Source organism: Podarcis cretensis (assembly GCF_951804945.1).
Source record: "Podarcis cretensis genome assembly, chromosome: 10".
Taxonomy (NCBI): domain Eukaryota; kingdom Metazoa; phylum Chordata; class Lepidosauria; order Squamata; family Lacertidae; genus Podarcis; species Podarcis cretensis.
The window spans coordinates 67,986,080-68,004,799 of NC_137179.1; the positions used below are offsets into that span (position 1 = coordinate 67,986,080).

At 43.3% G+C, this 18,720-nt stretch overlaps 1 protein-coding gene across 1 annotated transcript in view; it reads right to left on the reverse strand.

Moving 5' to 3' along the window:
• ABCD2 (ATP binding cassette subfamily D member 2) overlaps positions 1 to 18,720 on the reverse strand; it is a 56,784-nt gene that overhangs the window by 14,521 nt on the left and 23,543 nt on the right. The window contains exons 5-6 of the mRNA XM_079994176.1: positions 14,813 to 14,907; positions 8,171 to 8,316 (exon numbers count right to left, since the gene is read on the reverse strand). Coding sequence (XP_079850302.1) covers positions 8,171 to 8,316; positions 14,813 to 14,907 — 241 coding nt within the window. The remainder of the gene's footprint in view (positions 1 to 8,170; positions 8,317 to 14,812; positions 14,908 to 18,720) is intronic.

The following is an 18,720-nucleotide window of genomic DNA, read 5'->3' on the forward strand; positions in this document are numbered from 1 at the left end:
ACCAAGGAGACCTAGGCTCAAATTCCCACTCAACCACAAAGCTCAATGAGGGACCTTGGGCCAGTCATGCTCTCTCAGCCTAACCTACTTCAGAGGGTTGTTGTGGGGATTAAATGGGAAAGGGGGATCAAGTCATCTCGAGTTCCTTGGAAGCAAGATGGGATATACCGTATTTTTTGCACCATAACACTCACTTTTTTCCTCCTAGAAAGTAAGGGAAAATGTCTGTGCGTGTTATGGAGGGAATGCCTACGGATGGCATGCCTACTGATTTTCTTCCTCTAAAAACTACGTGCGTGTTATGGTCGGGTGCGTGTTATAGAGCGAAAAATACGGTAATTGCAATAATAAAAAGTGCTACGTCATAAATAGAAAGCAAATCTCTGACCAGAGAGGTGGCTGTCTCCGCTTCTCACATGCAATGGGCATCACTATAGTGAAATACCTGAGAAGACCGCCAGCTCAATCCACAATTCCTCACACGCCATTTGCACGCAATGCAATTCCACACGCATATTATTTGGATGATGGTCCATGTTTCTAGAATGAATGGCCCTTTAACATGCTTAATAGAATGCACTTTATTTCAGACATTGTAGGTGCCCCAGCTTTTTGAAGCACCTAGCCAGTTATTTGAACCCACTGTCTTGCCTCCTTATGAGAATCTCTGCAGCAGCTATTGATGTCTACAGCAGTGCGAACTGAATCTGGCTCAGCAGGACCACAGACACACTGGTCTGGCAAAGAACCACCAGTGAACCTGAAAATATGAGGTTCCAACAAAATCCACCAATGGGCTCACTAGATTAAGGTGAGGGGGACTGAAATAGCATCCCTTTGCTTCAATTCTCTCTTCATAAACTAGAAATAATTCTGCTGAGTCATGAAGATAGTTAATATGGCCCTTTTAATGTGAAAACGCTTTAGAGTCCTTGATCTACGTATAAATAGGGGACTGGATCATTTGAAAAGCGATTTAAAAACACAGAATCAGAACTGAGACAAACAACTGGGCAGTGAGAGCTAGTAAAGGTAAAGGGACCCCTGACCATTAGGTCCAGACATGACCGACTCTGGGCTCATCTCGCTTTATTGGCCAAGGGAGCCGGCGTACAGCTTCCGGGTCATGTGGCCAGCATGACTAAGCCGCTTCTGGCGAACCAGAGCAGCGCACGGAAACGCCGTTGACCTTCCCGCCAGAGCGGTACCTATTTATTTACTTGCACTTTGACGTGCTTTTGAACTGCTAGGTTGGCAGGAGCAGGGACCGAGCAATGGGAGCTCACCCCGTCACAGGGATTCAAACCGCCGATCAGCAAGTCCTAGGCTCTGTGGTTTAACCCACAGCGCCACCCGCATCCCTCATGTGGGAGCTAGTATTGGTGGCAATTTCTTAAGGCCTCTGGGCTGATTTTATTCTGTTGTTCCTGGGAGATCCGCCCCTCCAAAGCTTAGGAATTAGGCTAATATGGATGCTGGGCTGACACAGCAGTCTTTCAAAACCTGCATCTTACAGATGTGCAATGAACATTTGCTGGAATTCTCAAGGCTAATGGATAGGAAAAAAGATCTATAGAAAAAATCATCTACAGAACACAACGGAAGGCTTTTACAGAACATAAAAACTAAGGGTGTATCTTATACCGAAGACCTCGGTGGGTTAAATAACCATTCCCCATCTCCTGGGAACTTTGGGAACTGTAGTTCTGTAAGGGGGTCTTTAACCAAGAATCCTCAACACCTTCAACAAACTGCGATTCTGATGCTGCATTGTAAATTTTTACTAAGGACAGCCTCAATGGTTTTTATGTATGTGACTACAGCGGCAAGAATTCTCTATGAACCAAAATGGAAGACGTGAACACCCTCAAGGGAAGAATGGTTGATCAAAATCTTGTAATATGCAGAGATGGCATATTACAAAACTGACAGCAGTGATAAAACATACAACTTTAGAATCTTTTAAAGAAGACTGGCAACCCTTTCTGGTCTATAGGAAAAGTTATTTCCCATATGCGAAGACCACAGTGGGGTCTGAAGTGTAAGAAAATAGCAGAACATATTAGGAAACATGTTAGAGAGGATGAAATTAGATGACGGAACTTTAAAACACAATTGTAAGGTAAAGGTAAAGGGACCCCTGACTGCTAGGTCCAGTCATGGACGACTCTGGGGTTGTGGTGCTCATCTCGCTTTACTGGCCGATGGAGCTGGCGTACATGACTAACTAAGCCGCTTCTGGCAAACCAGAGTAGCGCACAGAAACGCCATTTACCTTCCTGCCAAAGCGGTACCTATGTATTTACTTGCGCTTGTGCTTCTGAACTGCTAGGTTGGCAGGAACAGGGACCGAGCAATGGGAGCTCACCCCGTCGCGGGGATTCAAACCGCCGATCTTTTGATTGGCAAGCCCATGGCTCTGTGGTTTAGCCCACAGCGCCACCCACATCCCTAATTGTACATAACTTGGGTTATAAACATCGATGTTGGGCGAGAAGGAAGTCACTAGTTCTGTTGAATTGGAACATGATAGTTGAGTATCAAATGTAACTTTCTATATGGAATAAAGAATAAAATATTTATTGTAACAAAACAAAACAAAATAAAAATGTACCATAGATTTGCCCTGTTGGAAGTTAAGTTCTGTTATATACATTTGTCCATCATGACGATGGATGTGGAGGAACTGCTAAAATATACACGTCTGGTGGGATGTCTATAGCATTCTCCCACTCCATTGAAATAAGTTCAAGGGTGTTTTAGGGCAAGCTGCAGTTTCCACAACTCTCTCCAGATATAAATAATTGATTTGAGCCCAAAATAGCCAACCGTAAGCTTTCCTCTCCAGTATCCAAGAGCGCCTGCTAAATATTTCAAGGAGCTCAATTACCAAGCCTGAGCATAATTACCTTACACCCGCTAACATAGTTTACGGGGCACGGATCATAGAGCTTTCCCAGCACGATGCGTAATTAGAAGCTGCTGTCACAGGCAGAAATATATTACTGCACAATAAACAACCAAACCGCAGAAAGAGCACAAATCCTTAATCTGGAAAGGAAGCCGTGCGATTGAATGATCAGCCAGGTTAAGCAACGCTCCTTGATTTCATGAAATTTTTATCGGCTCCCTTGCAGCCACGCAAATCAGAAACTGCCTCCGTCAGGGATTCAGAACCACTGGGGAGACGCAGCAAGGAGGTCACTGTCAATCACTATAAATTCAGTGCTGTGGAATCTCAAGCAGCTGTCGGGACATTTCCTGCCCTTTATGACGCTTCCTGTGTAAGGCTCAGGTGCCAAACGGAGGAGCCGTAGAGTTGGGGAAAAGATTACAGTGGTACCTCGCAAGACGAATGCCTCGCAAGACGAAAAACGTGCAAGACGAAAGAGTTTTCCGTTTTTTGAGTCGTTCCGCAAGACCAATTTCCCTATGGGCTTGCTTCGCAAGACAAAACGTCTTGCGAGTTCTTGCGAGTTTGTTTCCTTTTTCTTAAAGCCGCTAAGCCGTTAATAGCCGCTAAGCCGCTAATAGCCATGCTTCGCAAGACGAAAAAACCGCAAGACGAAGAGACTCGCGGAACGGATTCATTTCGTCTTGCGAGGCACCACTGTACAAGAACACATGGCCTGAACGTAATGCATGGCCATGACATCAGCAAGTCAAAAAGGCGGTCAACTTTCTTGTTACATCAAGGGAGCACACTGGTGAACAGCTGCTGCTGACATGATCATTATTGCTATTATTATTTACATACAAGCCAGTAGAAGTATTTGAACAACTGCCACCCTAACAAATAGATGTCAGTATCTGTTTCAAGCTGGGAGGCACATTGGGAAAACTGGCCAAATCTATAGTAAGACAGAAGCACTTACTGTGTTGGCCTGAATATAAGCCTCACTTTTCCCCCAAATTCCAACTGTGAAAAGTTTAAGTGTGGCTTAAATTTGTGACCTTACAAAAAATGGGCTTTTATGATATTGCTGCTGAAGCAGATATACAGTAAAACGGAATGGGTGTGAGTGCCTGCAGAAATTTAAGAGAGTGGCTTATATTCAGGTATTGTCTTTTTTTATTCCCCCCCCCCTTGAATATTAAAGGTGCGGCTTATATTCGAGCCAATACGGTATGTAAAACCATTCTAAACTACATGCAGAACTGAGATGGGATAGGTTGACATGACAAAACTATGCAAATATCTGCAACCAAAGGTCTACAAAAAGAAGGTGGGGAAGAAACACCACGTTCCTAAGATATGGCGACCGGGGAACAAGTATTCAGTGGGCAGATGCAAGACATGTAGATTTTTGAAATGGGGTGTGGGTAGCTGAATCAGTTTACAGTGGTAGCTCTGGATGCGAACGGGATCCATTCCGGAGCCCCGTTTGCATCCTGAAGCGAACGCAAGCCGTGTCTGCGCGTGCTGCGATTCGCCGCTTCCGCACATGCATGTGACATCATTTTGAGCGTCTGCGCCTGCGTGAGTGGCAAAACCCGGAAGTAACACATTCCATTACTTCCGGGTCACTGTGGAGCACAACCCAAAAATACTCAACCTGAAGCTACTTCAACCCGAGGTATGACTGTATACTCACTGTATAGTTAGGTTTCCTGCTAAGCATATGAAGACAGAATTCAGAGTCAGGGAACTCTTAAGAAAGGGCCATGCATAAAGAATTGAAATACAGTGGTGCCTCGCAAGACGAAATTAATCCGTTCCATGAGGCTCTTCGTATAGCGGTTTTTTCATCTTGCGAAGCAAGCCCATTGACAGCTTAGCGGATTAGCGCTATTAGCGGTTTAGCGGCTTTTAGCGGATCAGCTGATAAGCGGCTTATCAGCGGATCAGCTGATAAGCGGCTTAGGGCTTAGGAAAAGGGGGGGGGGGAGGGAAAAAACCCCGCAGGAACTCGCAAGACATTTTCGTCTTGCGAAGCAAGCCCATAGGGAAATTCGTTTTGCGAAGCGCCTCCAAAATGGAAAACCCTTTCGTCTAGCGGGTTCTCCGTCTTGCGAGGCACCACTGTATCCTACTGCACCATACAACCCAGTAGGGAGGAATGGTTAGAGTGGGGGCACCCATCAGGCCCAGGGTCAGTGAAGATGGAAGCTAGGTTCAAAAAGCTCTGGGGTGTGTGTGTGTGTGTCATATTGCTAGCCCTGGGTCTGAGTATTGGATACTCAAATCTGCAATCCTTCCAGGAAGCTCCTTGAGCCACTGATCCCATCACAGCTTAACCTACAACACTGGGCTGATCTTTATCTATAACATGGAGAGGGGAAGGACCCTGAAATCCCTGCCTGAGCTTCTTGAAGAACAGCAGAAGCAGCTAGAAAGAGAGGAGTTCAGGGATATTTAAAAATAATAATTTTATTAAGCTGTGTGTTCTTGATTCTCAATTCCATCCTTTTACGTCGTTTTGTATGGTTTGTGGCATTTTATGCATTGTGACTCTCCGTTGCTTTTATTGATTGTAGATTAGTAATTCTTTATTGTAAGTGTAAGCTGTTTAAATGTCAGCAAACAATACTGTTTACTATTAGATTCTAATAGATTGTTGAATCTTGCTTTATTTGAGATAAGTTGTTTCTTTTAAAGTTACTGTTACTTTTTTGTATTGGTCAGACAGTTATTATTACTGTTTGATGTTTTATTATGTTTTTATGTGTGTTGGAAGCCATCCAGAGTTGCTGGGGAAACCCAGCCAGATGGGCGGAGTATAAAATAATAATAATAATAATAATAATAATAATAATAATAATAATAATAATATAAGCTGGTGAATGTAATAAGTAATAGCAACAAGTATTAAAATAATCTGCAACACCAATTAAATGAAGAAAGCAAAATTATGTACAAAATGTTTGCTTTGGATGTAATCTACATAGTTTTTATTATTTAAAAAAAGGTTTTAAAAAAGTTATTACGTGACATTTACACACACCTTAGGGCGCAAGTGTAAATATGTGTTCCTTAACTTTGACCAAATCCTCCGTCATTCAAAACCTCCCAGGCAAGGGGCATTATAAATATCAACTTTGACGTTGTGCAAAGTATTTTAGGAAATATAATCTCTGTCTGGGATTTCTCTAACTCTAAGCCCTGCTTCTAATTAGCAGACGGCCAGAATGCCTGGGACGCTAGGGGAGAAAATGACAGTTAATCTCTAAAGCTAATATTCCCTTCTTGGAGACTTGCCAGGTTCCTCCTATACATTTTATAATGGTAAATAGTACTGTCACATTTTTGTATATCTCATACTATATCAGTAGGCACAATGATACAAAAACAATTCCTAAGGCTATCTGTGTATTCACTTATAAATGGAGAGTTCTTACGGACGAAGGCAAGCAAAATTCTCAATTAAACCATATGGAATCAAGACAATCCCTGTCTGAGAAGATTCAGCTAGGGCTACATTTAATTAGGAAGGCAACACGGCATGTTGCCTTAAAGGGCTAGTCTACTAATTCAGAGAAATCCAATACAAATAGTGGCATTTGCAAACTGTGCTGAGTAAGATTCAAGCAGACAATGGCTGCAATGTCTCCTTCATTATTGACTTTCGGGAGAAGTTTAAAAACATTCCTGTTTACCCAGGCATTTGATGGCTAAAAGATACAGGTCAGGACAACTTGAAACCAGTAAGCTTTTAGATATTCTATTTTTTAAAAAGTTCTTAGGTGGGTTCAAAATGTTTTAAATAGGTTTTTGTTACGTTTTAAAATGTATTGTTTTGACTTTTTTATGTTGGCTGCCCTGGGCTACTTTGGAAAGAAGGATGGCATAAATAATGACACAAATCCATAGATGTTTTCCTGCACTAGCCCAGTTGTGGTGAGGCCTTGGCCCTTCAGATGTCGCTGAACTACATCTCCCATCACTCCTGGCCACTGGCCACACTGGTTGGGGCTGATGGGAGTTGTAGTTATAAGCATCTGAAGGTCCACAAGTTCCTCACACACCACCAGAAACCCCTTTCCCTTGAAAGATATTCACACAGGAAAGCCTCATGGTGGTTTAAGCTTATTGTCCCCACTTCAGTTGAGAGTTATTCATGGCTGAATCTCACGGAAAGCAACAATACCAGCTCTTCCATTGCTTTCAGCAGCTAGGTAAGAGCTAATGTGCTTTTCATGTTAGGAGTGGGCAGTTTTTAATCAAGCTATTGCACAAGATCCAAACATCATTAAAAGTCCCACTTGCTTTTGTCAAGATAGAGCAATATTCTGCTGTTGGACCACCCTAATTACTCTTCAAATTGGTGCTTACCCTGTGTCTGTATCTGGCGATGAGTAAGTCCCCTCTTTTCCTATATCCTCCCACCTACCACGCCAATGTGAAAATTTCAGTAATCCTCCTTTTGATTTTTCCTGTTTAGAGATTGAGAATGTGACATGCTTGAAAATTACAGCTTTAATTTTTTTAAATAGCTAATTTTATTTAGGGTTGCTGTGAAAGTATGTAAAAGGATAAAATGATGTTTTCCCTTGAAACTATTGTAACAAGCCACTGAATACCACTGAGTATCGAACTTGTTTCTGTAATGATTTCTCGTAGCAACTGCTTCCTATCCTTCTGCCTTCTCCGAATGTTCATTATGTAGCACAAAAAAAGGCTGGCTTTCACAATATGCTACATTGTAATCCATAGTGAAACTCCCACCCCTCTCCTCTTCCTAAGATCAGGAGATCTGTTGTACTTTCCATTCAAAAACATCTTGGTTTTGTGTTCTCTGTAAACCAACAATCCTGGCATGGAACAAAATCTGCTTAGTTGCTGGTCAAGGTGGTTGTTTAACTAACCATTGTTTGCATTTGCATTAGACATCTTAGTGATTTAAGGTATGGAGGACTCATATGATGTTATTTGCACAGCATGTGCAAGAAAGAAGATTCCACCTAAACATTAGGAAGAACTTCCTGACAGTAAGAGCTGTTCGACAGTGGAATTTGCTGCCAAGGAGTGTGGTGGAGTCTCCTTCTTTGGAGGTCTTTAAGCAGAGGCTTGACAACCATATGTCAGGAGTGCTCTGATGGTGTTTCCTGCTTGGCAGGGGGTTGGACTCGATGGCCCTTGTGGTCTCTTCCAACTCTATGATTCTATGATTCAAAAAGCAGGAAACACTTATATTGTTTTGCGAAAACAGATACAAGGAAAATCACAAACCTCTGAGGAATGTAGAACATATGCTGAGGAGGTGGTTTGTAAAGAACTCCTTTATAGACAGGCCACAAACCACTTAGAATCCTGAAGAGAGAACTCTTCCCACAACCATTAGGTCCAGTGATTAGAAGATGCATACCTTCTTCCACCTACAAGTTATGAGAAACACAATAACCTTTGAGAAAGCAATTATTTCCATCAGCAATCTAACACAGGACTGACTTTGATGCAACGTCAACCAAAGCTCAGAGTTATGACAATGCGTCTCAAAAAACTATGGTTTTCAGTCTGAACTTCAAACTACAGCTTAGGAAGCAGGCTTGTTTCAAGCAACCATAGTTATGACAAACCACAGTTTAGGGTTTAGGCAACATGCTAAACTGTGGTTAATCTAACATGGAAGCGGAAGCTTCCCATCTCTTTCTTGTTGCTGCGGCGAAAGAGGCGAGGCGGGAGGGCGATGCAAACTGGAATGTTAAACCACAGTTTAGCATTAAAGAGTGTTTCTTATGCACATGATTCGCAGTGATCCACACAATTTACCTTTTTAATATTATGTTTGGGGAAAACACGGCAGTGAAGAAGAATGCTGCAGTGAGAATCAAGCATAAAAAACACTCTTAGACTAGCCTTCTGTGCTCCCAGTGTGGCTTGGGCAGGAAAAAGCAATCAAAGCATAAATGTGGAGCCCCATTTACCATAATCAAGAACAGTGGCTTCATATATATATAATTCATAGCTTGTGTTTTATTCCCGTGTGCTTCCTCTATTGGCTATAAACTAACTGCAGTTTATTTTTTTACTAAGTAGGAACATTTGGCTTCTGCAAAAATAGGTGTGTGAAAAACACGCCCATGCAACATGTATCATAATCAACAAGAGTCCCAATATTTCTTAGACTGAGCCTACAGTTTTAGGACAAAACCTTTCCTCGGGTGACTTGACCACACTAAGGTCAAAATCGTAAGATTTGCTTTCCACATTGTGTTGAGTTTTGCAGTCTTCATGCAGTGAGATTAATATGGAAAATCTAGGATCTCATTGTATGTGAGCAATTTGTCTTTAGTAAAAATGCATCTGCTTATATTTAGATCTAAATGAATATCAGAGCGGAGGAAGTAAAGCTATATATAAACATGGAATTTTTTCGCCAGAATTTTTACCCCTTCTGCACTTAGAAAGTGCCTCTTTTTAAAGAGACCATGTATAGTTACAACAATCATAAACGTTATAGTGCTAATAAAGTATGAGACACCCCCCTCTCCCCCAAAAAACAAATTACACACACAGAGAGAGAAGTGGGAACTGATACCCTATGCCACAATCTCATACCATTGTGTGTAAAACATTATCATTGTGCGGTACTGCCAATTGTTTGGGTTATTCCCACCTGATATATATTCCCCTACTGCCAAATGAGGAATAGCGCAGTCGGTAGAGTAGGAGACTCTTAATCCCAGGGTACAGTGGTGCCTCGCAAGACGAAAAGAATCCGTTCCGCGATTCTCTTCGTCTAGCGGCTTTTTCGTCTTGCGAAGCAAGCCCATTGACGGCTTAGCGGATAAGCGCTATTAGCGGCTTATCGGCTTTTAGCGGCTTTTAGCGGCTTAGCGGATAAGCGGCTTAGAAAAAGGGGGAGGAAAGGGAAAAAAACCCGCAGGAACTCGCAAGACATTTTCGTCTTGCGAAGCAAGCCCATAGGAAATTCGTTTTGCCAAGCACCTCCAAAACGGAAAACTCTTTCGTCTAGCGGGTTTTCCGTCTTGCGAGGCATTCGTCTTGCGGGGCACCACTGTATAGGGCTCAAGCCCCACATTGGCTGAAAGATTCCTGTATTGCAAGGGGTTGGTCTGGCTGATCCTCGTGGTCCCTTCCAACTGCAATTCTACAAATCTATGATTCCTAGGGAAGTGCTGATCAGGCGAGGAAAACCCACACGATCAGTCCTGGCCATATGGTTGCAATATTAGAACACATTCCCTACTTGGAATTCCCCACTAAAATGTTCTGTGGGGGGGAGTGTGAAAGATTTCCTGGTGTTTACAGTGGTACCTCGGGTTAAGTACTTAATTCGTTCCGGACGTCCGTTCTTAACCTGAAACTGTTCTTAACCCTGAAGCACCACTTTAGCTAATGGGGCCTCCTGCTGCTGCTGCGCCGCCGGAGCACGATTTCTGTTCTTATCCTGAAGCAAAGTGCTTAACCTGAAGCACTATTTCTCGTTTAGCGGAGTCTGTAACCTGAAGCGTATGTAACCTGAAGCGTATGTAACCCAAGGTACCACTGTATTTCCTAGCACTGAAAGTTCTAGGAATAAAGAGGTACCTACTAATTCGCCAGGTATAAAGCACCGTATTTTTCGCTCTATAAGACGCACTTTCCCCCTCCTAAAAAGTAAGGGGAAATGTGCGTGCGTCTTATAGAGCGAATGCAGGCTGCACAGCTATCCCAGAAGCCAGAAGAACAAGAGGGATCAGTGCGCACCAATCCCTCTTGCTCTTCTGGCTTCAGGGATAGCCACCCAAAGCCTCTTGAGCGCAGCAGAAGCGCTCCTCCCTCTTCGCTCAAGAGGCTTTGCGTTGCTTTCTTGTTTTCCTCCTCTAAAAACTAGGTGCGTCTTATGGTCGGGTGCGTCTTATAGAGCAAAAAATGCGGTATTGCTGGCTCACAGCATCTACATGATCAGCTCTCAGCCAATTAATGTGGCTGAAAAAGTTTATCACATCAATGGGCCAACAGCTGATTTGCATATGAAGCCATGCAATGCTATCCACTTGGTGAAGTAATGGGTTCACCATCATCATCATCATCATCATCATTATCATCATCATCACATATGACTCACCCCCCCACCCCATGAGGAAGCAGCGTGGAACAACGATAACACATGGATCTATGCATATGTAGGGAGAGAGGTTATATGCTTCTATTCTTTACTGTGGAGGAAGCCCCTAAAAGGATCCTCTAGGAAAAATTATGGGCTATCTGGAAAATCACATAGTCCAATTCCATTGCTGATACTCTGCCATTTATGGTGTCCTCTGCTCAGGTGGGTCCTGCTTCATCTCAGCAGATGGAACTGCAGAACACGCAGAAATTAATGCATGCCGATGATGTATTAAAATGAATGGGAAAGCCAGAGAAACTCTTGTGGGCATATTGGTGCTGAAGCACTTATGTGTCGGGATCAGGAAACCGTATCAAGAACACAGAAGCACAAAGATAAATTCCCTCCCTACTGACCATGTCCTAATTTAATTATTATTTTTTAGATTCTGCTCTGAAGTTTGCAATTCCGTAGCCTGCACATTTGCTTAGTTCCTTAAAACTCAAGGTCCGTTTGGCTGGAAATGAGCCATGCTTCAAATCCTGAAGGGTCCTACCGACTTTTAAAAGGAACAGGATCAGTTTACTGATATACAATCCTTGTTTACAGACTGCAAAAAGACAGATGGTGAATCTCAGAGCCCAGTCTCTTTGGACGCACTACGCTATTAACCAAGGGTCACTAACCTAAAGCCTGGGGCCGGATCTGGCCCAATCGCCTTCTCAATCCGGCCCACCGACAGTCTGGGAATCCGCGTGTTTTTACATGAGTAGAATGTGTCCTTTTATTTAAAATGCATCTCTGGGTCATTTGTGGGACATAGGAATGTGTTCTTCCCCCCCCCCAAAAAAATATAGTCTGGCCCCCCACATGGTCTGAGGGACGGTAGACCGGCCCACGGCTAAAAAAGGTTGCTGACACTTTTGGTCAAGTGAGAATTTCAGAACACATTTCTTCTCCCACAGTATATGGGGGAAATCCCCATAGTGTTTTGTTTTTCACAATTACTGAGTAAAGTAGAGGCTGACACCTTGCCTTATGTAGAATCTGGCCACTTGCCTTCTAGGTAGTGGTGCCCACCCTGTGTAACGCTCTCCCATCAGATGTCAAGGAGATAAGTAACTATACAACCTTTAGAAGACATCTGAAGGCAGCCCTGAATGGGGAAGTTTTTAAATGTTTAATGTTTTATTACGTTTTTATATATGTTGGAAGCTGCTGCCCAAAGTGGCTGGGGGAACTCAGTCAGATGGGCAGGGTACAAATATTATCATTATTATTATTAATTCTCAGTAAAGGTGTCTGGATGAAAGCGAAGAAAAACTAACTTCTTACTGTAAATCTAAGTGAAGGGGTCACATCTACATCAAGCACACCCACACGCCCACCTGAATCCTGGGAACTCGAGTTCACCCCTCAACAGAGCTACAATTCCCAGCACGAACAATCCTTCCACAGATTCTTTGGAGGAATCTGTGTGCTTTAAATGTGCTGAGAAATAATGTATGTATGGAATGTATGCTATCAACCGGCCCAGAAGGATGGGGTAGATTAAAGCAGTATACACAAGCTAGTTAAAATTATTTTCAGTAACTAAAAAAACAAAACAAAAACCAAACCCAGTAGGTTCTGTTAATACTTCCAGCCGGCTAACAAGCATGCCTTCCCATCTTCCTGGCCCTCAGGATCACGGATTCTGAAGTCTCAAGGCTGTCTCAGCAGTAGAGCACTCACCCAACTTTAATACTCTTTCCTTGACTTGATAATGTTTTTAAGGCAAGAAGCAGCACTGCTTGTCTACTTAGGAGGCAAAGATAGGACATCTAACGGTAGCAATGGAACCCAAGAGTAGCTCTTAGGTGCTCTGAGCGTTCCAGCTGTCGTTATTAACCTGGAAATGGCATGATAATGGAAAAAGGCCATCCTCACTGTCTAGCCCTCTTTGCACATCCCAGTCCACACATTTAAATCAATGCATTGAGGGTGGCAGAACTGCAGCAAATGGCCTTGTCCTTAAGCTAAGGGCCTGTGTGCCAGTGACCCCATTCCCAATAGTTTAGTCAGTATAGCTGAAATCACAAATTGAACAGCGTCTGAAGGACCCTGGAGCAACAGAACAATCTGGCCATTATGAAGAAGCGCTGCCCTTGGTAGGCCTCCCCCCCCCCGCCCCCCAGTTTGACTCCCTGGCACCATATTTGTATAAATTAACTATCCCAAAATACAGACGTGCCTTCACATTGGCCAGATTGGATGTGATGCCCTCTGCCATACTTGAGGGCAGATACCGAAGGATTCCAACCGAGAAGCGACTCTGCCCCTCTGGAAACAGTGGCTCATGTTCTCCTGTCTTGCCCCCTTTATAAAGACCTGAGGAATGAGATCATCACCCCACTCTTACTTACAATCCCAGGCCGCCCATCTGAGGCCACATTGTTCTACCTGTTGTCAGATCAGAATGTAGGTTGCTATGTCCTTCTGGCGGTTCCCTCATTGCGAGAAGCAAAGCTACAGGGAACCAGGCAGAGGGCCTTCTCGGTAGTGGCACCCGCCCTGTGGAACACCCTTCCAGCAGATGTCAAAGCGATAAACAACTACCTGACATTAAGAAGACATCTGAAGGCAGCCCTGTTCAGGGAAGTTTTTAACGTGTGACATTTTACTGTATTTTTGGTTTCTATGGAAGCTGCCCAGAGTGGCTGGGGAGGCCCAACCAGACGGGCGGGGTATAAATAATAAATTATTATTATTATTATTATTATTAGGTTTATCGAGGGTGCAATGAGATTAAGGGCCACTATTTGAACGATGGTCTTGGTGATTTGATGGTCCTTTTTATCCATTGTTGTTGTTTTTTAATTGTATATATTGCTTGTTTGATGTTGCTACAGCCGTTGGCTAATGCAAATAAAGTTTATCTATCTGTCTAGTCAGTATAGCACGGAACTCTTAATCTCAGGGTGAGGGGTTTGAGCCCCACATTGGGCAACAGATTTCTGCTTTCCAGGGGGTTGGACTAGATGACCCTTGCTGCCCCTTCCAGCTATATACTTCTATGATCCACTCATTGGGTGGAACAAGAAAAAGGACTGTACTTACACGGGGCCTGTATACATGGCAAGGGCTCCTTACTACAAGTACAGTGGTGCCTCGCAAGACGAAATTAATCCGTTCCGCGAGTCTCTTCGTCTAGCGGTTTTTTCGTCTTGCGAAGCAAGCCCATTGACGGCTTAGCGGATTAGCGTTATTAGCGGCTTAGTGGCTTTTAGCGGCTTATCAGCTTAGCGGATCAGCTGATAAGCGGCTTAGAAAAAGGGGGGGGGAAGGGGAAAAAACCCGCAGGAACTCGCAAGACATTTTCGTCTTGCGAAGCAAGCCCATAGGGAAATTCGTTTTGCGAAGCGCCTCCAAAATGGAAAACCCTTTCGTCTAGCGGGTTTTCCGTCTTGCGAGGCGTTCGTCTTGCGGGGCACCACTGTACTGTTCCTAGATGTGTAATAGTTTACATGCATGTAGAGTCTTTTCTCATGATCTCTGCAATGGACAGGGGCAAAGACCAATAGATGCCTGTTTTCCTCTGCACATTGATTTAATGTGTGGACCACAGCATGAGAAGGGGAATCCTGTCTCCCTGTTTACTAAAGTCAGAGAAACTGTAAGCATCTGCTTCTAGTGTTGAGTCACTAGGTCTGCTTTGCTTGATTCCCCCTCTTTTCTACATTGTTGTCCAATTAATTCACAGAAGGTACGTGAACTTCATGGTGCATTTGTGCTAACTGTGGTGGCCACAGTCAGAAGATTCTTGCACATCGTCTTACTTTGAAGTTAAGCCTTGACGCCACCACATCTCCATTTGGGGTAATGATAGGAACGTTTTCACAGATAATTCCATGATCAACATCTATTACTCTTCCTGCAAGTAAAACAAACAAAAAATACAGCATGTTAGTGAAGCACACACATGTACAGGAAGACAGACAAAAAGCTGTCAGTCTTGGGAGGGCTTATTCATGCATCATCAGATCAATGGATGCTTATACATGCATTGATCGTTGGTGGACGACCTTCCTGTGAAACGCCTAGGACCCTCGTACCTACGGGACCACCTCTCCCGGTACGCCCCACTGAGGACCTTAAGGTCCATAAACAGCAACACCCTAGAGGGCCCGGGCCCTAAGGAAGTCAGATTAGCCTCAACCAGAGCCAGGGCCTTTTCAACACTGGCTCCGGCCTGGTGGAACGCTCTGTCTCATGAGACCAGGGCCCTGCAGGATCTGATTTCTTTCCGCATGGCCTGTAAGACAGAGTTGTTATGCCTGGCCTTTGGGCTTGGAATCAATTTGATTCCCTCCCCCTCTTTCTTTTTTCCTTTCTCCTCCTGTGATGAGGCTACCTTTTAATGTTTTGTTTTATTTTAATCTTGTTTTTTTAAGTTGTATTTCAATCAACTTGTTTTTATATCGGTTGTTAGCCACCCTGAGCCCGCTCTTGGCTGGGGAGGGCGGGGTATAAATAAAATTTATTTTATCATCATCATCATCATCATTGAAAAACACCACACTTTCTGTGATGCCTGGCTGTTACGTTCAGTCATCTTTACAAACCTCACGGACGTCACTCATACACCAAGTAGAAGAACAGCAAACGTGTATTACCGTACTTTTCCGTCTATTTTGAGGGGCTCAATTTTAAGAAAATGAGGGGGGATGGCCCAAAGTTGTTGAGCCTCTCCCCTCACGCAGCTGCGAGCAGGAAACACACCCTAGATCGCTTCATTTGCGCGATGAACTGTTTCAAAAGGACTGGAGCAAATTTCTATTTTATATGAAAGAAAACTGTAAACATTTGAAAACGTTTGTAGGTCTGAGTTGAAAAGTTTGGTAATGTGAAAATAAGGAGCTGATTCACATACAAGGAGGTGAACGTTAAAAGATAGATATAAGGTAAAAAAGTGGCAATAGAAATGTGAAGAATTGGTAAAAGATGTGTGGAAGTCAGTAAGAGGGAGGGAAGGAGGTCAATGCTTTGTGTAAGCAATGTTTTAATTTAGGGATTTGTGTAATGAAAATGTATGAAATATGGAAAACTCAATAAAAATTATGCTAAAAAAATAGATTGTTTCCCAGATGCAGGTAGGGAGTGTTTCCCTCACACAGCAGCATTGGGGAAAGCTGCGCGCCGCCAGCCAGTGCCCCCAGATCGTTCCTTGTGCGCAGCCGCATCTCGCCCCCCCCCCATGCCACTATTTGTGCATTGGACAACCCCAGTTTTTTGACATGATTTTTGTGTCAAAAAACCTTGTCCAATACACGGAAAAAAACGGTATGCAGTATTTACTCTATGTTTTTGCCACCAACTCCAGATTGGAAAGGGACGCGGGTGGCGCTGTGGGTTAAACTACAGAGCCTAGGACTTGCCGATCAGAAGGTTGGCAGTTCGAATCCCCGTGACGGGGTGAGTTCCCGTTGCTCGGTCGCTGTTCCTGCCAACCTAGCAGTTCGAAAGCATGTCAAAGTGCAAGTAGATAAATAGGTACCACTCCGGCGGGAAGGTAAATGGTGTTTCCGTGCACTGCTCTGGTTCGCCAGAAGCGGCTTAGTCATGCTGGCCACATGACCCGGAAGCTGTACGCCGGCTCCCTCGGCCAATAAAGCGAGATGAGCGCCGCAACCCCCGAGTCAGCCACGACTGGACCTAGTGGTCAGGGGTCCCTTTACCTTTTACCAGATGGGAAAGGTGTAATGTATATTCACTAAGATTGCAGGCTATCAAATTAAAACCTCCCTGCTTCCAAGAGCAAGGAACTTACAGAGGAAAAAGCCACATCTGAGAATGTTTTATGTGATGAACATGCATTATTATGCTTCCTCAAACATAACTTTCAAATTCTGCTTACAGCTGTGTTGAAAATATGGAGTTTCTAAAAGATAAAGTGCGAGATTGGCTTCATTACCATCAGATAATGGAGGCTTTTAAATCTGATAAGAAAATTGGCTTCCAGGTGGAAAAATCGAAATTAGAAACAGAATTGTTAGAACCTAAAACTAAGGTTTTGTCAAAGATGTATAACTTGCTGTTGAAATGGAATACGCAGGATGAAATGGTGAAATCTGTTATGATTAAATGGGCACAGGATGTTGGACATAATATTATGTTTGCTGACTGGGAACAGTTATGGACCACCGGTTTGAAATTTACGGCATGTAATGCCTTGAGAGAGAATATTATGAAAATGATGTATAGGTGGTACATGACCCCAGTCAAGCTTGCAAAAATCTATCATTTGCCCGATAATAAATGTTGGAAATGTAAAGAAACTGAAGGTACATTCTTTCACCTTTGGTGGACGTGCCCTAGGATTAAGGCTTTCTGGGAAATGATTTATAATGAAATGAAAAAGGTATTTAAATATCCCTTCCTGAAGAAACCAGCGGCCTTTCTCCTGGGCATGGTCGGCCAATTGGTGCCAAAGAAGGACAGAATCTTTTTTATGTATGCTACAACAGCAGCAAGAATCCTGATTGCAAAATACTGGAAGACACAAGATTTACCCACTCTGGAAGAATGGCAGATGAAGATGATTGACTATATGGGACTGGCAGAAATGACCGGCAGAATCCGAGACCAGGGAAAAGAGTCAGCGGAAGAAGATTGGAAGAAATTTAAGGACTATTTGCAGAAATATTGCAAAATTAATGAATGTTAGATTGATGTTGGACAGAAATTAATTGGTTTCCAGCTGTAATGTGAAGATCGAGTAATAAGTTAAAATAAGCCACAATAAGTTATAATAAGGATTTGTTGAGTTAAGAATTTGAATTGGAATACAAAAGGGGGAGGTGAGGGGAGGTCCGAGAAATAAGATAATGAAGAAAGTAATGAAAATTATATTTGTTATTTGTTTTGTATTTTTGTTATTCTTTTTGTGCATATCTGTTTTTGTTTTTTTTTTGTTTGTGTTATGTATTAATTTGGAAAAACTTAATAAATATTTTTTTAAAAAAATGAAAATATGGAGTTTCCTTCTTTAGAGTTTCTTGATCAACAAACGGTTGATATTATTCCCCCCGTGTTCAGGCCATCAGGTCCGTTCTCATTCAGAATGAATACACCTGAGTGTCATTTTCCTCATTTCCCTTCTATGGAATTTTGCTGATCGGCATCAAGGGAGGGGGGTTTGTAGCTACTCCACTCCTTGCCCCTGGAAGCCATGCAAGTGGCTGCAGGAGAGGGACCCTGAGCAACATCACGGGTCACGTGTCTCTAGGACTAAGGCAGGGTTTCCCCAAACTTGGAATTTTGGACTACAATTCCCATCACTCCTGACCACTGGGGCTGCTGGCTAGGGATCATGGGAGTTGTAGTCCAAAAAACAGCTGGAGACCCAAGGCTGGGAAACACTGGACAAAGGTAAAACTGTGAAGCTCCTTTGTTATTTGTACTATGGGATGCTGGCTGCATGTTGAACAGCACCATATTCTATTTATAGTATTGAGATGCGGCTTTCTTTATGTTTCTATATTTGCTTATGTTGATTTCTTATGTTTTGCTACAGTTCCTTTATTGTTTCACTATGTTATTGTCAGGGAACTGCCATCAGAGCCAGAGGCGGAAGGAAGGCTCCAGAGCGATGCCGGAGAGGGTCCCAGCAGGGAGAGAGGCAGCCCAGCTGCTGGGGAAGGAAATCAACGTAACACCAGGAGAAAAGGGGGGCAGATGGGGGAAT